The sequence below is a fragment of the Doryrhamphus excisus genome, linkage group LG10 (genome assembly GCF_037039965.1).
Source record: "Doryrhamphus excisus strain RoL-2023G ecotype Guam linkage group LG10, RoL_Dexc_Guam_v1.1, whole genome shotgun sequence".
NCBI classification, from domain to species: Eukaryota; Metazoa; Chordata; class Actinopteri; order Syngnathiformes; family Syngnathidae; genus Doryrhamphus; species Doryrhamphus excisus.
The window spans coordinates 19949164-19969882 of record NC_136366.1 but is presented as its reverse complement, the minus strand read 5'-3'; the positions used below and the strand labels follow the sequence as shown (position 1 = coordinate 19969882).

General features: G+C 43.1%; 1 protein-coding gene across 1 annotated transcript; it reads right to left on the bottom strand.

Moving 5' to 3' along the window:
* Positions 1 to 263: 263 nt before the first annotated feature.
* ulk1b (unc-51 like autophagy activating kinase 1) lies at positions 264 to 19143 on the bottom strand. Its single transcript, XM_058055218.2, has 27 exons — positions 18473 to 19143; positions 17295 to 17387; positions 17007 to 17048; positions 15197 to 15229; positions 14481 to 14517; positions 14196 to 14369; positions 13780 to 13853; positions 13457 to 13558; positions 12932 to 12990; positions 12280 to 12362; positions 11633 to 11686; positions 9820 to 9911; positions 9476 to 9641; positions 9303 to 9357; positions 9112 to 9198; positions 8441 to 8584; positions 8213 to 8355; positions 7072 to 7334; positions 6778 to 6983; positions 5884 to 6005; positions 5677 to 5793; positions 5300 to 5484; positions 4805 to 4989; positions 4535 to 4653; positions 4291 to 4448; positions 3333 to 3468; positions 264 to 3258 (listed from the first exon to the last, which is right to left on the bottom strand). The coding sequence occupies exons 1-27, from the start codon at positions 18560 to 18562 to the stop codon at positions 3203 to 3205; spliced, it is 3075 nt and encodes a 1024-aa protein (XP_057911201.2). The 5' UTR covers positions 18563 to 19143; the 3' UTR covers positions 264 to 3202.
* Positions 19144 to 20719: the final 1576 nt, after the last annotated feature.

Here is a 20719-nt window from a genome sequence, read left to right as displayed (position 1 = left end):
AATCTAAGTAAGCGAATATTGTCATTTTCACATTTTGTTTTTTGGCCCAAAAAAGAGCCCTGTATTAATTATGACAAAATGTACCTTAAAAAAGTAATGTTTATGTTATTTAATCAGTCCGAGCAATTTTAATTGGTTCCCAAGAGGTAGGCATGCCAGTCTGACTTGATGTGGAAAACATGACTTTCATCGCTAAATATTAACAAAATGCTGAGCATGTCTCCAAGAGAGTTAAGGACAGAAAAACACAATCACTGCAACGCGACCATTCCTTTAGCTTTATTCGTGTTGAAACTAACAGTAAGGGTTATATCACACACAGGAGACATTGAGATAGTGTCTTGTCATACAGATGACAACATGAAAATGCCTTGAAGTCTTTTTCTTTGGGGAAAAAAAGAAGAGATGGTATGGTACTGTTCCCTCAACATCTGCAGATCCATAAATACAACAACAGCAATAACTTAATTTACATTTCCTAGAGGCGATAGCGCACATGAAAATGACAACAGTCACAAAGTCAAATCTCTGGACACCTCATGGGAGAGTGCGAACCTTCACGATGGTTACACTTCATCTTTATCGTCATGGGATGCCACGACCGTGACAGGAAAGTCGGCATCCCGCTCAAGGACATACAGCAGAAAACAACACGTGCCCCAACCTCTACCTCCTCATCGTCGTCTATCTCAATGCCTGCACACATTTTCTTCATGGTGACCCCGAGCTGAGACGGTAATAATTGGGATGGCCAGTAGGAACCACTGTAGGGAACTATAAAAAGTGACACATGCATGGGTTTTATTTAGTAAAGAGGTCATCGCCACTGGATACTGACTGAGCAGGAAGAGAGGTGGGGCCCGAATGATATGATATTAGGAATGTACAATTCAAACAACCATTAGACACATGCTCACAGCTGTGAAGGAAGAATATAGCTGATTTTATCTTTTTTCATGACTAAAGGCCTCAAAGCAAATAGACAGTATAAGAGGGGGAAAAAGGTTTCTTGCATTCTTCTCTACCAACAGTGCTACTATACTGGATCTCTGTGTAAACTATCTTTAGCCTTTCAAAACAGGAACTGCCTTATAAATACAAAAAAAAGAAAAGTAGTACTGGGCCTCACGGTAGAAGGAGGGTGTGAAGGAGAATTAGGGCCACACTGGGTAACAGCTTGAGTAAAATGATGCAATCTTAGGAGAAAAAAGTTGTAATATCAAAAGAATAAAAGGCAGAATTCAATCAGAATATTGCGAGAAAGAAGTTGAAATGTTACGAGAACAAATCTGTAATATGCTGAGAAAAAATATATATTTTAAGAGTAGTAATTTTACCTGGTTAATACATACTGGGTTAATGATAGAAAAATAATTATTGCGATTATTTTATTGTAATAGCACACTTTTTCCTCATCATGACGAAAATCGTATTATAGCAAAAAATCGTGACATATGATATGTTGTAATATTAAGTGAAAAAGTTGTCATGTTATGGGAATAAATTAATATATAAAAAAAGAGAAAATTTTGAGTTGACGATGAAAAAAGTGCCTGCGATAATTTGAGTCAAAATAACACAACTTTTCCTCGTAACAAGAGGCTAAAGTTGTCAACCTTGCACTATTATAAATGTCATAGTATTGCAAGAAATAAGTCTTAATATGACTAGAAAAAGCTGTAATATTTGAACAAAAAGTTGTAATATTAAGAGTATGTTTATAATATTACATGGTCCTGTTAAGAGCAGAATAAAGTGGTAATTTTACCCAGTGAATTTAAAAATTCCCACACAAACGCAACCATCAGACCAGCAGCCCCCAGTAAATAAATTCCTGTTTTCACATAATACCAGAACTTATTTCTTGTTATGTTACAACACAAATAAAAGTCATCATTGTAGTTTTCTTTTTTCTTCTCCAGTGTGGCCCCCTCCTCCTTCGTAACCAGAGGACGTGTTGATCCTACCCGTGGAGTCAGAATGAGCTAATATTCACTCATGTGTGTTACAGCAACAGCAACATTCGCTGCACTGTGGCCATCAGTCAGAATCACAACCAGCCCCCCCTCCACACACACGCCAACATGCACACGATACACCTTTAAAGGCAGGCAACATTACGTTAACATTGACCATTTCCACCGGCCCACAACTGAGGAGAGTAAAGGGGATTCGACAGAAAGAATCCAGATAAAATATTTAACATTAGCACTCCAAATCAACACTTAAAAAAAATCAAGACAGAATCTTCACCTACTGACTACTCCGCAGCAAAACACCCTTTTTTTTTTTTAAACCCTCCTCACCGTAAAGCTTTTTTTTCATATTTTCTTAAGAAAACACTCACTGCATCCCTCTTGTTAATGGACACTCTCGCACCTAACACACAGTAACTATGATACAACTGCACTCCATGTATGGCAGTAGAAACAGAAATCAGTCAAAGTATATTGAAATAAAGCAAAGAAAACAATACTTGACATGTGTAGCATGTTCCACTCTGTACAGTACTTCAACAGTGCAAAAACATTCAGGCATGAGCGGCCGAGCAGCAGCCGAAATCCTAGCAGACTAACATTCAGACTGATGTTGACGCGGCCCCTCTCCTGTCCTATACATTCGCCTTTTTGATTATACGTGCTTTTATGCTGACATGATTGACAGATACAATGATGCAATGATGACAACAATGGGAGGGCAAGGGGGCGACTACGTACTGGACACAAGAAAACATCCTGTTTTTGGACCCACTTCTTCCACCTCCTCCTCCTGCGCCAGTCTCTCTTTATTAAAAGCAAGACGAGTCCGTAAAGTGTAAATGTAAAATCAAAAGGTATTATAAAAAGTACTCGCTTTTCGTGGTTTTGGCAGCAGTTGGTCTAATAAGCGATTGTATGCGCCTCTGGTTGAAGCAATGTACACTGTCGCAGGCAAGTCCTACCTGGTTGAAGACGTGGTCTCACGTGGGCATACATGTGACAATGATACCTCCATCTGATGAATCGTGAAGACTCATCAAGTCACCCGCTTGTACATCTTCAACAGTCGATACAAATGTCACGATCTCTCACGTAGGGCTTTCCAGTCCAGGTTCAATGGATGGCAGAAGCTCGGGATCTCACTTTTGTGAAAGTCACGATGAGATGATGAAGTTCGTCAATAATGTGCCGACAGATGACGTGTCGTGTCGCGTGCAGACTTCTCACACACAGAGCCCAGACTGCAAGGCGGTCAGGCGACGCTCTATACACTCTTTACCTGCGCAGAGAAAGAAGAGGGTCGGCCGTGCCGCTTCGGGCCTCGGTGACGCTGCTGGTTTGACGTGAACTTACATTTGCTAACACTGAGGATGTCTTCCTGTTCAGTGAGCAGCAGAGACAGTCCCTCCATCAGCAAGAGGGCTTTGTGGTAGCGCTGGATGGATGCCTCCCCCTGGTGGAACATCTCATCCAGAGCAGCAGACTGAACCTGCAAAGTCATCACAACAACATCAAGCCATTTGTTTGGCTCCTGTGGAGTGCAATGGCCTCTCCATCGAAGAGACCGAGGAACCCTTATTCAAGCGTATGGAAGAGAAGAATGCAGATTCTTTGCAATCTCCTATGGTGTCAAACAGAAGGGACATCCCTTTGAGGACAAGGGTGACCGGGCCTGAAGGTCCTGAAGCCCCAGACCATCACACTACCACCACCACATTTTCGATTTCTGGCTCCCGATTTTCGGTTTTTGCATTTGTCCTCCCCATTTTTGCCCATTCAAAGCATGCAGAAAATGCAACATTTAGCTTTTTTTCTGCAAGCGTGCTGCACATTGATATCAAATGATGTGTGCACATCTCCATCGATGTTATTATTTTATCTATGTAAACATATGGCTCTTTAAAGGGGTAAAATCCCCAAAATACAATTTGTGTTTGATATGTAAATTTCAGACTTGGGGAGTTTATAAAAGATTGACTTGCTTCAAGTGGAAAAAAATGGGTCAGGATTTTGGAAAGCTGACATTTTTTTGCCGTTAGGCACAAATAAGTGAGGATATTTAAAGGACTAAAGGATTTAAATAGTCTCTATTATAAAGTACTATAAGGCTGACGGGATGCATGACAAGCCTTCAGGGCGTTTTCACATATGCCAAGTTTGATTTGGTTCAAAGGAAATCTGGTGTGAGAACAGTGAGGTTTGTTTGAGCCGCATCTCAAAAACACACCAAAAACTAAACGTCACAAATGCCAAAACAAACAAACAAACAAACAATGAAATAGGGCTTCTTTCCCTTGTTTATCTGGCTTACCATCTGCACAGTGTGGCTGAAGAGCAGCCTCTCAGCTGTGATGGAGGTGATTTGGTCCATGAGACGCTGCTTCCTGGAGAAGAAGCGCTCCAGACGTGTGCTGAGAGAGCGGCACGATGCCACGCTGGACTTGTACAAGTCATTCAGCCGCCTCACCACTGTGAAGCCAATGTAAAAAAAAAGATGGTAACTCGGCTTGAGGAGCTGCCAAATTAGAGCGCTAATTACTGTGGACAGCTCATACCTTGTTTGACTGTGGCTGAGGGGTAAAGTTTGCCCTGTTTCACTCGCTCCATGGCTGTGTGGATGGCAGTGGACAACAGCTCTGCAGTCTTCAGGTAAAGAACCAACTGTTCCGCATGACTGACAAGACAAGAACACACAACAGCACCGTGTTGTATTAGCAGGCAAACTAAACAGTGTTCTGCGTGCTTCTTTTTTTGACTGAACTCGGGTCTCCATCCAGCGAACAGCTTCAAACAAAAGAAATGTTCATCATGGCTGATGTCCTCACCTCCACTCTCGGCTCAATGAGCTAATCTGATCTGCCACCAGGCTCTGCTGCTGCGGGAAGGCGGGGTGAGAAGCGTCACCCGGCACCCCCATCAACGCGACGCTGCGGGCCCCAGCCACCTCCATCAGACAGTAAGCGAAATCCAATGTGAAGCGCAGGCTCTGTACGGTGTCGGTGTGCTCTTGCTGCACGCCCCCCCCGCCACACACACACACAGAGACAGGAGACACACAAACGATGTGAGCGTTTTAAACAGATGGCAGGGTGCCATTTAAGTGCTGTGTCTACAACGTGTCCACTATCTGTTAACTGCGAGGGGCCACAGCGTGTTTGACATCAAGTTCACGCTCATCATTCTCTGTAGGCACACCCCCCCCTTTGTGCTTTGTGGACCTGGGCCCTCGCAGCATCCCTCTTACTTTTTCCTTTTCATAATGGAGCAGACTCCATTTTTCTGTCACTTTGATGAGTTGTGGAGGAAAGCCTTCATCTCACCTCCATCAGGGTCTCCTCAGGCAGCTCGGGGGCCTCAAAGGTAACTCGACCGCCCATGTTGGCCGTGATGGGATCAAAAAAATTATAACGAGGGCTGGAAGAGGCGTCAAAGCCGTCCCCGTAGGCGGCTGTCTGCGGGTAGCGGCTGGTGAAGGAGCCTGCAGGGCTGACTGAAGCAAACGAGCCTGAAGTGAGAAGAAATAGAGATGGCTGAAATTTTACTCTCCAATATGTTGGACTGCGATAAAAAGCAAGCACCTTTCAATTAACTCACTCGAAGAATTTAAACCACACGCTTGCTTTACTCAGAATGATGACAACTCTTAGCTCTACCGAGGATACCGATGTTGGAATTAAAAATCTAAAAAGAATCCTACCCGAGTACTTTCTCTGTCTGGATGCCTGAGGCGGGGTGCTGCCACTGGGAGGGGAGCCGATGGTGAAAACCACCTGTGCTGGGCTGCAGGAGCTCGGTCCAGGACATCCTCCACCACCTGAGGGCACCAGAGAAGAAGAAGGGGGAGGGGGGGCATTTATGTAAGTGGTGGGAGTTTTTCTTAACAGAATTGAGTGACACTCCCTACCTGCAATGTCGATAGCTTTTTCACACGCCAGGTTTTCCGTGCTGCCTCGGTCACTCACCGGTCCTCCTGGCCCAAAGGCCGCCATCAGCAACATGTCGGACAGCAGGCCAGCGCTTTGTGATCTGTAACACAACACGAATCTCAGCAAAACACCACTGGTGTCCTGATTCTAGGGTGTACAGTGATTCATTATGAGTAACACTTTCACCTTACAGAGCGTCATACATGTAATAGTAATACAGTAATGTAACAGTAATACAAGCTATACAGCAACTAGGAAGTGAAAAGGCATTGAGTCTTTTGGCTATGAAGAGATTACACATTGAGAGGAAATTGTAAATAGTTCATAGTGTTATATTTTTAAATAAATAACCTTTCATTTTGTTATTTGTGTCAATGTGAAAGTTATGCTTGAAATGTATCTTTTCACAAAAAACTGTTTTTCTCCCGTTTTTAGTCAGGAACTGATATTTTCCCGAAACGTACCTGTGTTCTACTACTGATTAATAAAAAAATAGAAAAAGGTCGAAGCAAACTTTTTTTTCTGATGAAAGTCTAATATTTCTTCACCATGTTTATGTAGCCCTCAAACAATATTCGGTGAAACAATCATCAAAAATTGCCAGTACCAGGAGGGACAGCCGGGCTTACTTTCCCAACTTCATGCTCAGGCAAACAGACGAGTTACTGTGCAACAGTATTTAAACAATAGTAGTTTTGTACAGTTGCGCCTCCCCCAACTTAAAAGTCACTCTACTATAGCCCCACTGTGGTTGGATTTTGCCAATAAGTGTAAGAATGAAAAACGACAGCTATCGCTGCACTGTTTACGACTCCCTAATAAGAACAACAGGGTTTATAATTGAGGGCAGCGACTGCCATTTCAGCCCTCACCTTCCAAATCCCCTGGTATCGTCATTCATCCTGTGGATGCAGTGTGAAGGCTGTGGGCCCTGCGTGGGCGCCGGCTGTCCTGCGTCTCTGGTCTCGACCGGTGCAGTCCTGCTGCTGGGAGAACCCATGACCAAACACTGCTGTGTCAGGAAGTTGACGAGGTTTGGAGAGCTGGGGGGCCTGGGGAATTCAAATGGAGGCATGGCCTGGAAATAAGAGGCAAAAGAGAAGACATGAATATATGAGCATTGTTTTAGCAGCCTTGTGCGCCTTAACTGAACACACAATGATTACCCTGGAGGGGGAGCCCAGGATGGTGGGAAGGGGGCTTCGCTGCATGAGCTCGCTGAGGCGTGGGGAAGAGTGTAGGGGGCGGACTGTCATCAGGCCTGCCGTGGGGACCACCACCGGGTCTGAGTGCTGCTTTCGGATTTTTTGCCTTCCGCTACCGGTGGTGCACTCCAAGAGACAGGGGGCGCTGTGGAGCCGTGTGCCCAGGCCCGTGGAGGCGTGGGGGTGCTTTTGAGCAGTGGGCCTGGATTCAGCATGCTGAGCAGCTGCAAGGTAAAGGGGCGGGGGGGGGGGGGGTAAAAGGCAGGTCAGGAGATCTGTAGCATTGGACAGCAGACAGTATAACATTGTGAAATATTATGCAGGACAAATAAACCACCCCCTGAAGAGCGTGTGCAGACTGTGACTAAAAGTGAAAGCGTACTAGTGCTTATGTATGAGAGGAAGGCTCAGGAATATATATATACATATATAATGAAAAAACACAATATATATAATAAAACAAAAAAAATACATTTATAAATTTCAGCACATAAAAATATTTTGAATAAAAAATACATATATATATATATATATATATATATGTGTACATATGAAATATATTAAAATATAAAACATTAAATAAATAATAATAAATAATATTTTAATATATTACATTATATACATTACATTCATTAGACTTAACATTAACATTTATTTAACATTAACTTAACACATAATTAAAATTCTTTCATAACAGACGAGGATGGGATTAGAGACTGCTGATAAAAAATACTTTTTTCTTTTTTTTTCTTTTTTCTTTTTTCTTATTTTCTAAGCAACTAATCCAGGACAGATATGAAAACCCTCCTTTAATTAACACAATTGATATGACACATTATTTCAGGCTTCTGGCAAACGAATGCTTTTGATGGCGATTTGCTCTGTGAATGCTTTGTCTCTATTAGGCTGCTTACATAACATCTTTGACTGAGCTCCTCGTTATCTCTTAAAAAAATAAAGGAGGGCAACATTGATCTGCAGTTAAGACTCTCATAAAGACAATCAGGTGCTTCTCGGAAGGTAATAAATCATGATAAAATCGTAAAATCAGGGCAGAGTTATGGCGAAGTAAGATTATGTATTAAAGTAAAAAGCAAACTACCTTGAGGGGAGAGCTGAAATGGTCTCGCCCCTCCCAAGGAGAGCCTTCGGGTGGTGGTCACTGTTCCGTAAGGTGGAGAAGGCCCGGTTCGAGCAAAGCCCACCGGGCTTCCGCTGCTACAGCGATGCACCGGGGTAGAGAGCCTAACAACATCAAGTGGGTGCATGTCAGTTAAAAACTCGAGGAGGTCAAATTGGCAGAGCAGTGCTTATTTTGGTGGGCACATGCCTTGGCGAGCCTTCTTGCTTGGTGGTATAAAGATGCTGCTCCAAGCGTTGGTAGTTGTGGACCTGAGTGGGAACGGGGATCGGCAGGGAGTGACCGTGGCTTCCGCTGTGACCGGCGTAGTTACTCCCCGAGGACTCACCAGGCCTGCCAGGAACAGTCAAACGAAACAATAAAATTCCCCCAAAGACCCAATTATATAAGAAAGAAGTGCACATATGACCGGGAATGCTTGGCTGTAGTTTACAACTGTTTCACAAGAAAAAAAATCGAATTTGGTACCTATTGACAGCCTGTGAATAGTCCTGTGATGTAAATGCAGTCTACAAAAATGACTGAAAACGCTGTCATGTACATGCCAGGCCAGTAGAGGGCGACGCCAATTTGTAAAGTACTCTTATGTTTACTCTCACTGTAGGAACTAAAAACAAATTCAATTGGCCTGAAGTTAGCTTCATAGGCTTGAAGAATGCATTTTTTTCTTTATTTTTGTCAAGTAGCTGCGTCGCCCCTAAAGTGTTGTTCAAATGGTCTTTGGACAACAACAACAGATTTTATGCAAGTTGGCCATAATGGCGGTACACTTTACTGTAGAGGTGTTCCAAGCACTAACGTTCATACGCCACTGAGTTTGGAGTATGCTTGAGTCAATGCATTCCTCTCTGTGGTGTTACCTGACACGACTCGGGGAGCCACTATAGGAGGGCGAGTGTGGTGGCGTTTTGGCTTGGACACACAAACCAGCAGAAGTCAGCAAGGAGCTAGATGGGCGAGGAGGGTAAGAAGGATTTCATACGAGAGAGATGATTAGATGCATTTGTTGTCTATCACGATGGAAGAAGGAGAGAAGTCAGATGCTTCTTACCCGCTGTTCATCAGACTGTCCTGCAGCACTTTGCTCTCGCTCGTCAGCTCAGCCGCTGCAGGAGATAACCACATCATCTTATATTTCTATGATCTGTTTTTAGGACAAGTCAGGTGCTCCATTTAGAGCACATCTAGAGTGGATGTCCAAAGGAGAAAGAAATCTCTTCTTACGGTTGAAATGAGCAGGCACTATGACAAAGTCATCCGTGTCACAGGAGGAGGAGTTCTTGCTGCTGCCGCCTCCTCCGGAAGAATCCTTGAGAAGAAACCCAGTGGCCTCCTGAGTGGGCGAGGCCAGTGCTTTGGCACGCAAATGCTGAACCTCAGCGAGGGATTGCTGCAGAGGCCCGGAAAAGAAAGGAGCATGAACAGTCAAAGAAGGACAAGACAATAGTGTGAAAGTGCTTATGCGAGGAGGGGAAGGCTAATGATGTGATGACCTGGGTGGCCCCCTTGAGGCCACACAGACTTCTACGTTAATCATTCACACACTGCAGAGATGATAGGAGACAAACCGGAGGAGAAGCCAGGTGGGAGGTGGAGGAGCTGCTGCAAGAGCTGGCTGAAGCAGAACTTGGGAAGCAGGTCATGGTCACAGTTGGAGTTGCTGTGGTGAAAGCAAAAAATATACAAGGTTCAATCTCTAACTGCTCTACATTACACAAGTATCATACCATTCAAAATACAGTGAAGAAAATAAGTATTTGAACACCCTGCTATTTTGCTATTTCTCCCACTTAGAAATCATGGAGGGGTCTGAAATTTTCATCGTAGGTGCATGTCCACTGTGAGAGAGATAAACTAAAAAGAAAAATCCAGAAATCACAATGCATGATTTTTTAACAATTTATTTGTGTGATACAGCTGCAAATAAGTATTTGAACACCTGTGTATCATCTAGAATTCTGACCCTGAAAGACCTGTTAGTCTGCCCATTAGAAGTCCACCTGCACTCCATGTATCATCCTGAATCAGATGCACCTGTTTGAGGTCGTTAGCTGCATAAAGACACCTGTCCACCCCATACAATCAGTAAGACTTTAACTTGTAACATGGCGAAGACCAAAGAGCTGTCCAAAGACACCAGAGACAAAATTGTACACCTCCACAAGGCTGGAAAGGGCTACGGAGCAATTACCAAGCAGCTTGGTGAAAAAAGGTCCACTGTTGGAGCTATCATTAGAAAATGGAAGAAGCTAAACATGACGGTCAATCTCAATCGGAGTGGAGCCCCATGCAAGATATCACCTCGTGGGGTCTCAATGATTCTAAGAAAGGTGAGGAATCAGCCCAGAACTACACGACAGGACTTGGTCAATGACCTGAAAAGAGCTGGGACCACCGTTTCCAAGGTTACTGTAGGTAATACACTAAGACGTCATGATGTGAAATCATGCATGGCACGAAAGGTTCCCCTGCTTAAACCAGCACATGTCAAGGCCCGTCTTAAGTTTGCATATGACCATTTGGATGATACAGAGGAGTCATGGGAGAAAGTTTTATGGTCAGATGAGACCAAAATAGAACTTTTTGGTCATAATTCCAATAAGCGTGTTTGGAGGAAGAAGAATGAAGAGTACAATCCGAAGAACACCATCCCTACTGTGAAGCATGGGGGTGGTAGCATCATGCTTTGGGGGTGTTTTTCTGCACATGGGACAGGACGAGTGCACTGCATTAAAGAGAGGATGACTGGGGCCGTGTATTGTGAGATTTTGGGGAACAACCTCCTTCCCTCTGTCAGAGCATTGAAGATGGGTCGTGGCTGGGTCTTCCAACACGACAACGACCCGAAGCACACAGCCAGGAAAACCAAGGAGTGGCTCCGTAAGAAGCATATCAAGGTTCTAGCATGGCCCAGCCAATCTCCAGACCTGAACCCAATCGAAAATCTTTGGAGGGAGCTCAAACTCCGTGTTTCTCAGCGACAGCCCAGAAACCTGACTGATCTAGAGAAGATCTGTGTGGAGGAGTGGGCCAAGATCCCTCCTGCAGTGTGTGCAAACCTGGTGAAAAACTACAGGAAACGTTTGACCTCTGTAATAGCAAACAAAGGCTACTGTACCAAATATTAACATTCATTTTCTCAGGTGTTCAAATACTTATTTGCAGCTGTATCACACAAATAAATTGTTAAAAAATCATGCATTGTGATTTCTGGATTTTTCTTTTTAGTTTATCTCTCTCACAGTGGACATGCACCTACGATGAAAATTTCAGACCCCTCCATGATTTCTAAGTGGGAGAAATAGCAAAATAGCAGGGTGTTCAAATACTTATTTTCTTCACTGTATATATATTTATTTTTTTATGAAAATTGTGACTTACTCTTTTTGATGGATGAGCTGGCGGCCTCCAAGAATGGATGTGAAAAAAACTCATCTACAGAAAACACAAGATGTGACATGAGTGGGAGGTTGTGTCTACACTGCCTTGATGGATGATTAGACAAACGGCGATTATTACAACATTATTTATAAAGCACTGTAACCTCTAGATTCACTCGAACCAGGATTTTTATTCCCAGCAGAGATTATATTCAACAAATTCCTTTAGCAATATTTTGACATCTTATTCATTTGACTTCTTTGTAATGCCTGGTTGCTTCAACAAAGTCATTTCCTGCAAATCATCTACAAAAGTACAGTATCCATTAATCAGCTTGTTTAAATACAATAAATAAGGTGAAACAAATAAGACAACAAAGCCCGAGGCTCAGAGCTAAAACCTTCTCCACCACATTGTGAAACTCAAGCCCAGGGGCCATATCAGGCCTGCGCTGCAATTTCATCACGAACCTTCAAAAATCAAATCTGAAAAATGGATCCATTATGTAGATCCCTTGTGATGAAAGTACACAAACAAGCCTTCTGTGCTTGCGATGCCAACCATCTCCACTCGTTATCGGTTATACAGTATCAGTGCGGGTTTGCCTCAAGCCTTCACTGCATTTACAGTGCAGTGCGTTCACTAACCGAAGTCCATGCGGTCCTTGTGATTGCGCTGCAGTAGGCCCCGTAAGAGATGCCTCAAATGGCTGGAAGTCTCTCTGGGAATGCTGAAAGACAGTAATTGTATTGTAATAATCACCCAGGGGCCAAATAGGGGAAAAAGAAAAGATAAAAAGATAGAAAAGATAAAAACAATAAAAAAAATAAAATGTTACTGCTCAGAATTTTGCAACATAAATGTAAAAATAATACAAATAATAAACATTTCTTTCCCTCCCACATTCCAAAAACATGCTAGGTTAATTGGCGACTCCAAATTGTCCATAGGTATGAATGTGAGTGTGAATGGTTGTTTGTCTATATGTGCCCTGTGATTGGCTGGCGACCAGTCCAGGGTGTACCCCGCCTCTCGCCCGAAGACAGCTGGGATAGGCTCCAGCACCCCCGCAACCCTCGTGAGGATAAGCGGTAGAAAATGAATGAATGAAAAAAAATAATTCTCTTCAAATTTAGACTTTCTTCTTGTGAAGTTACTGTTGATTTTTACATTTTAAAATAAAACGGGCCAATAAAAAACAAACAAACAAAAAAAAGCAGCGGGCCGCACTTTGGACACCCCTGGAATTTAAAACAGCCACACTCCAATTAGCAGATATTTTCAACCTTTTCCACTTACTTGGGGCTGAGGTTCTTGTTTTTCTCATAGAACATCCTAAGATCCTGGGGGCTGCTTGCCTACAAAATGACAACAAAAAAAAATAATTAGATGCTTTGACTGCTGAATTAATGTTAGGACCTTTAAATAAACGGCGGTACAGGTACGGTGTCAGAGAGGACCAGGCAAGAAAGACGTTTCTAGGTAAATGCTCGAAATGACTTTCTAAGATATGATTCTCAATGGATGACCCAACCTGCATGGAGAGCATTTTACCACCAGCTGAAGTGACATTTCATTAACTTTGAAGTTGACGTGTCACGATGGAGCTGTGGGGTACCGACATTAACATTCACGGGGAGCAGTGCACGTTCTCCCAGGTGAGGTCCAATATTTGCTCTCTTTAAGCGCTGCTTTTTGGCTCTATTAGCTATCTAGTGGAGTACTTATTTTATGAAGACATGCCCCGTTGTGATCATTAGCACGTCAGTCACTTCAGCGCTCATACAACGCTTATTACGTCTCTTGTGTAGCGTTTCTTCCTACCTGGAAGGGAGCCTTCCCAGTCAGGCACTGGAACACAATCGTCCCGATGCTCCACAAGTCGGCCTTGGCGTCATAGTTTTGAGACATAATGACCTCAGGTGCCTTGGAATGAGATCGAGAAGGAAAAAAAAAAAGATCAATACTTTCATTGGACTCCAATGGATTACTAATGAAGTGATTATGCATGCATTTTACAATAAAGCACTACTTTACAGACTTGGCTCTGCTTCATTCTAACAAGGTCACAGCTTAAACAATGTGGATTTAGATGGCCATCGTTTTTATTTAGAGGAGCAGACTCCATCCTATACTTGGATGCTTACCATGTACATAGGGGACCCACAGAGAGTGGCGGCCATCATGTTGTTCTGAAGGTACCTGGCGAAACCAAAGTCAGCTGTGGAGAGAGTTATTTTTATTGCCCTTTCATATCATTCTTGTATTGTATATGTTCTTCATGTACTGTGTGTACAGTGTGAGTTAATTTTGGTATAAGATCCTGATGTAAGATGCGGACTAACTTCATTTCAATTTGTTTTGATTGTAAATTTGGTACATTTTTGTACATATTTGAATGCCACACTGGCAATATCATGCCTCCTCCTCTATTTCGGTAACTTATGGTAAAGTGCAGGGTATGCTAAACTGCCTAACACAACAAAATTGTCTCATAATTATTTTAATAGTGACATCTGCGACAGTGAAATTGAATATGTGCATGCAAGCAATCGCAACCTACCAATTTTGATGCAGGTGTTGTTTGAGTGGGATTTGCGTCCTGGCGGGTAGGAGAGCAGAATGTTCTGGGGCTTGAGGTCCCTGTGGATTATGCCTTTGGCCTGCAGGACCCTCATGGCGCCCGCAATCTGCTGCAGGAAAACACGAATCGTGTCCTCGCTCAGCGTGCCTTTCGCTGCGTGACGACAAAACGGGGTCATTATTTTCCCCCAGCACTTATCGTCTCATTGTCAGACGACAAAAAAAAAAAAAACAACTCCACAGCAGCTTGCATCTGCTCACTTACAATGCAAGTAGTCGGCAAGGTCACCACCGTTACAGTACTGCAATGTGAAGAGAAAGGAAAAGATGAAGGAACATCATTTTATACAGGCAGGCTACACTCTGTTTCCTATCCATGTATTAAACTCCCGCCCCAAACACCGTGATCAGGAGCTAGATTAGGTCTTACTGTTCCGAACTGTACAGTGGTGACATGAACTATACTTTGCTGTTGGAGGAAATGAGGACTACGGAGCATCAGCAAATCAGGACATCGATTTTCTGCACTTCCAAGAAGAGGAGCCTCACGGTTACATGCAACATTAATAATTCTACGCCCCAAAAATAACCTGAGTGTTAGGATCAGATGTCCCCGCCTCGTCCTTGTGACTCAGAAAGCTGCTTTTCATGTGAAATAAAAGAAACAATTCTAGCAAAATCTATAAAGTTAGGATGTGTGGGTGGGTATGAAAGTACTGCATTTATTCATGTGTTTATTGACCATGAGGCTTCCTGTGATTACGCCATTCTCTTGTGTCCCCGCACGGCCAGCACAGGAGACAAACACAATCAGATAGATTGTATAAGGCCACAGCAGCGTGCGGACGCCATCCCCCCCCGGATGCCCTGCCTGAGAACGGGGCTAATTTTAGCTCACGTCCCTTTCAAAGCCACCCACAAAATGCTGAAACAACGCGGCGCTGAGCAAACAAAGGCCAAAGGCCGTGGCGGGGGGCTTACCTCCATCACCAGGTATACTGAGCTGGCAGTTTCCTAAAAAGTGGGAGATAAGAGTAGAGGGGGGGGCATGTCAGTGAGTGACAGACAAAGAAAGGAACAGGTGGTTCTGGAGATGGCAGATTGTGTAAACAGCCAAGTGAGTCAGTACATTTGCGTGGATGAGAAACCTTGAGCTAGAAAAACAAACCGTAGCGATAAGCAATATCGATGTGTACACTTCTAATTGAGACAAAAGACGCCTTCGAGTGAGAAACGCTGAAAACGTTTAGAGTGCTCTGCGACATTAATAACGAGGCAACAAATCAGCAGCGGAGTGAGAGACAGGGAGACACCAACCGATGCAAACATGACCAAACATTTCATCTTTACAAAACAACTTCACATCTCAGAGCATCATGGAGCGTACCTTTATGTTTTTCCTGTGAGGCAAACGTGGGCCTCGGTAAAAACAAACTCTTATCACAAGGCGACAGATGACTGTGGTCTGGAAGTGTCACGCTGAAGCCAGTGGCTGTTTTTTTTTTTTCCTCCTTTTTAAAATAATACATATATAGCTCAGCTGAATCATAGCCTCTGAGCTGTTGTTGTTCACCTGAGTTATGGCATCGATTCCCTACAGACTGCACATGATCCCTTTGTGTATCTCAAATAAAAATCCATCTATCGCTACTGCTTGTTTTTTAAATAATGATTCATATTAAATTTAAAATAACTTTGTATTGCCATTGTAAACCCGCTTGAAGCCAGACAAAACTTGTTAGTATATTGCAGCCAGCTTGAGTCGCACAGGAAATGGTCAGACTCACATTAACTCTCTTTAACAAGCGATCTTGATTTGAATACTCTCAGCCAGGATTCTGACGGCATAATAACCTTGGGCAAAAGTCACAGTTTCAGCTCTATATACCACCTATCATCCACTCCTGAGTGACCCCTGATGTGGGTAATGTCAATCGACAACGATGACAACAATGCAACCATACTGGCGCTGCTCAATGCTAACGAGGCCGCTAACGCCGATGATATCTTTTGGAACACGCCAGTGGTTTCAACACAGTTTTAGTCATAATCTGGGAAGTATGACAAATGAAGCCGTGTATCAACGGCCGTGACCTTCCTGAGCCCGAGTTCTTCTTTTGATTCCTCAAAAAAATCTATGAAAAAAGAGCACCTTTGTATGGTTAGACCCTGTAATGTAGGCCAACATTCCTTTTTTCCTTAGGTCCTCTGACATCTGATAAGATTCCTCAGTCCGGTTTGAACGCTGCAATTCTTGTCGTATGACAGTTCAAGCCCCACCCTAGGAAGTTCCAAATGTCCAGCAGAAACTCAAGCATGAGTTGCCTTGACTGTTTGTAGGTTGAAAGCATCCGTGACTGTTGACGCCAGAGGACTACTTCTCCATGGCGCCAAGACGCTAATACTGGTATTTAAATGGGCACATGAACTGGCTAGGTCTGAGCACCAGTGAGCACAGTCAGGTAATACAAACCACTGATGCACCAACAGACATTGTGTAAACAATATCTGGGTTCAACAGGACACAAACCCGGAAGTGAGACTTAAAAAAAAAAATTAGTCGGCCTTAAGGGTGTTTTTAGGAAAATAAACACTGCAGCGTCTCAGCAGAAACCACACAAAACCAGACTACCGCGTCGCATGAGACAGAAGTGGGTCATGTGGTACCGACATGGCCAACAGCCCATCTGCTCAGCGTGGCGAGCACAGACTGACGGCAAACCGGGACGGTGGGAGGTGAGATAATTAAGCTGCAGTTGTGGTTATAATCTAAGAGGGTATTACTACATACCTGAAAGTCCAGTAATGCTACAATGTTTTCATGCTTCAGTTCCTGTATCATAAAAAAGACAAGGTGAATGTTTTATTTGGCGGTTACCTTGGAAATTAATTTGTTATTGAAGTCCATCTTCAATAAATGATCTACATTTCCGAAGAAATAGGATATAAATAAAGCATAAAGGGCAGCAAAATCGTGGAAGACACATTAGTCACGCCTGTGTAGGAAACTCTAGTATTATGACATTTTTATAAGAGGGCTTCAACTACTAAAAAAGGTGTCCAGACAGTTTCATCTCACCTTGAGTATTTTGATCTCCTTCCCAAGCAGTGTCTGGGATTTAGCTAGGTTCTTCTTGTTGATGCATTTCACCGCCACCTCCCAGTCATGTTTCTGCAAAAAGAAAATGTATACTTATGTAGAAATTCACTCGGAAATTAAACGCTAATACTGAGAAAGGCAGTCTGAACAAAAACAGCAAAGTATATGAAAGTCTTGTGCAATGCCATATTCCTAATTATCATTATAACCATGCTCATATAAAAGTACTGTTCATTTAAAACGCCTCACATTTAACATTTTGCGCTACTTAACTTGGTATTCATGTCCCAATAGCATGAGGGGTGCATACTGTATTAAACATGACTTTGCACCCCAGTCATAATGTGTTTGCAAATGAGTTCCATTCTCTTGCTGCAGTAACCGTGATGTTGGACATTAACATGTGACATAAAAACAGAACATACATGAGGCACACATGCTGGCTCCTCCCTCTACTGAAAGGGGGGGGGCAGGGAGGCTACACGTGCAATCTGGACCCAGATTACATAATCACCTGCCCAGTGGAACAAATCAGAAGTGGTGTGCAGTGTGAGGGTGTTTACCAGCTCATTTTTACAACACTTCCTATGCCTGATGCAATGTTGTTGTAAGGGTACCAGGTCCAGTGCATGTGCTCCTTAAAAAAACGGATGCACCTATGTTGTGTTGCTGTCGCTGCTTTGCCTATGTGCTTTAAAAAGCGCTATACCACAGGCCTCTTCTGTTGGTGTCGTGCTTACCTCCGCAAATGCTCTTTTATGATAATGGCAGTTTGTGTCCTAATAACAATAATCTTTCGTGCCAGTTGAGTAACATGTCACAACATGTTTAACAACCGCATCGCATTAACATAACCAACCGTCTATTCGTATCGGTGAGATGTGTGATCACCCACAGCAGGTGTGTGATATTATATTCCATGTAAAATACTCACCTTTATGTTTTAGTAGACATTAATATGATTTTAAATAACATCCTGCTCGGTCAGGCAGCTAGGCCTCTTAAGGTCGCACCGTGAAAACAAACAACAAATGGCTAACACCAGGCATCACTAGCATTAGTTTAGCTTTCCATTTCACACAAATGTGCTATTAAACGTTATTAAAATATACTGACAGGGCTGTGCTGTGCTTTTTAGGACGGACAATAACACTTACCTCTCGGTGTCTGCCTTTAAAGACGACCGCAAATGCGCCATGTCCTATTAGGTCCTTCCGACTGAACTCGAATCTCCCCACCGTCTCCATGATGCGCCTCGGTCCGCTTTAGCTCTACTTCGACCGGGGCAGAGAACCAGGGCGTCTGCGGTCGCCCTTCTTGCTAGCAAGCTCGCCTTTCTCCTCCGTCAAGCGGGGGCAGCAGTAGGGACGGTCACCCCCTCTTTCACTTGCCAGGAGCTGCCGTCCAGACAACAAGCGGCCCTCTTTGCTCATGTTCGCTAGTTACGGAGGTTCACTCCCGACGAGGCCGAGGAAAGATTTCCATTTTCCGGACACCGAGCTCCTCTTCCCGGAGTGGACCGAGCGGCCTCGCAGAGGGCTCTTGTTGTTCCAGCTGTCTCTAATGACGTGCCACCTTAAAAGCAGCTCGCGCTGCGTTTTGTTTATATACAGGAGCTCCTCGCCTCTGTCGTCTCAAGCGTCAAAACGACAAAAATAAGCACTGGCTGTCAACTCAAAACCTCACTTATAATATCACATGAGTGACTATGGATAAATGCAACCCCTAATCTCTTTTGGATCAAAGCTTGGTCGAGCCAAGTCACAATAGCATCGATGGTCCCAACAAAGCAGACGGTGTAGTCGGGACTGTAACGCGCATGCGCAGAGTCATAACAGCTGTAGCTTTGACGTCAGATGGGGTGCTCCAGTAGTCAACTGTCATTATAGGGCAATCGTGCCAGGTACATGTAATAAGACCTAACCAATTATCGCAGGTTTCTCGATATTATTAACATAATTCGTTTTAATGTGGCTTTATTCTTTGAGTTTAACAATATTTATCCGTGCTTTAATGATATTCTATATATTCACCTTGCTAGCTAATTGGATAGCTAATTGAGGATTGCTACAGCTACAACCATAACAAGTCAATTTTGAATTCAATATTAAGAAATTGACCTCTTTACGATCTTCTAAGTATGGTTTTTAATAGTAGTAAAGCCCTCTAGACATTAAATAACACGTATATAGTCACCTTTGTGTTTGTATGATCTAATATAGTAGGTATGATCAGAGACATATTACAAATAAATAGCATAACAGACTTACAAATGGCTTTGCACTCGTATTAGTCGTTATAGTAGATATAAGAAGGCTAGATTAGACATTTAAGATGTAAATAAAACTCCTGTTCATGTGTGGCACAGTAAATGGGGGCGGATAGATTTGTGGAGGACAGGAAGTGACATCAGAGTTTCAGAGTTGAGTTGTAGCTTGTCACCATTTATGGTCCCAACAGTATTATGATTATGTTATTGTGCCTGTTCTAGCTTGTCACACCTAGTGGCCAATGTGAAACATTACATTCACAATTACAACAGCACCTCTTCAGGGACGTTCGATTGTTCCGAAAACACTGCACGCAGCAGCAGGAGGACGACTTCTCTCGGCGAACATAATCTGACATCAAGAAGCAGTCTTAGCTCGGCTGACAGGGAATATGAGATAGCAGCCGGTCGACACTGGGACACGCAGACTCACATTCCCAGTGTGGCGTATTGTGCTATCAGACTGGTGCTGTGATGCATTCTAAATGCATCCACAACAACAGTGTCATGTGTTTAACTGTGTCGGAAAGTAGGCCTCTGATCTTTAACAATCTGCTTTGCAGGGCAGCAGTTTTAAAGTTTGCAATTATGCTCATTTTGTTATTGAGTCAGAGACTCCTATAGAGCAGCTACACACAATAACCTGCACATAAAGCGTTCGAGTTCTTCCAGAATCGGCACCTATTCAGCTGTATTTGTTTGGATTCCGTGCTCCCTCTGTTTAATGTGCTCCCACCCACAAAAAATGCAAATAAAATATGAAGACAATGTGTTACACCAGGGGTCTCAAACTCAATTTACCTGGGGGCCACTGGAGCTTGGGTCTGGGCGAGGCTGAGCTGCATCAGGTTTTCAAAAAAAACAAAAACAAACGCATTTATTAAAAACAGAAAAATGAATAAACTTTGCTTTGGTTCCGATTTTCTACAAGAAAAGCTCTGATAAAACATTTCACTGTTCTCAAATATCTTACTTTTTATTTCTCTACACAAAATAAGATCAAGAATAAAGAAAATCAATCAATCAGTAATAAATAAATATAATAATAATAAAAAAACGGCAAATAATAAAAACTTAAGAAACCACATATAGTTGGTGGGTAGACAAATGATTTTTTTCAGATTAAAATGAACAA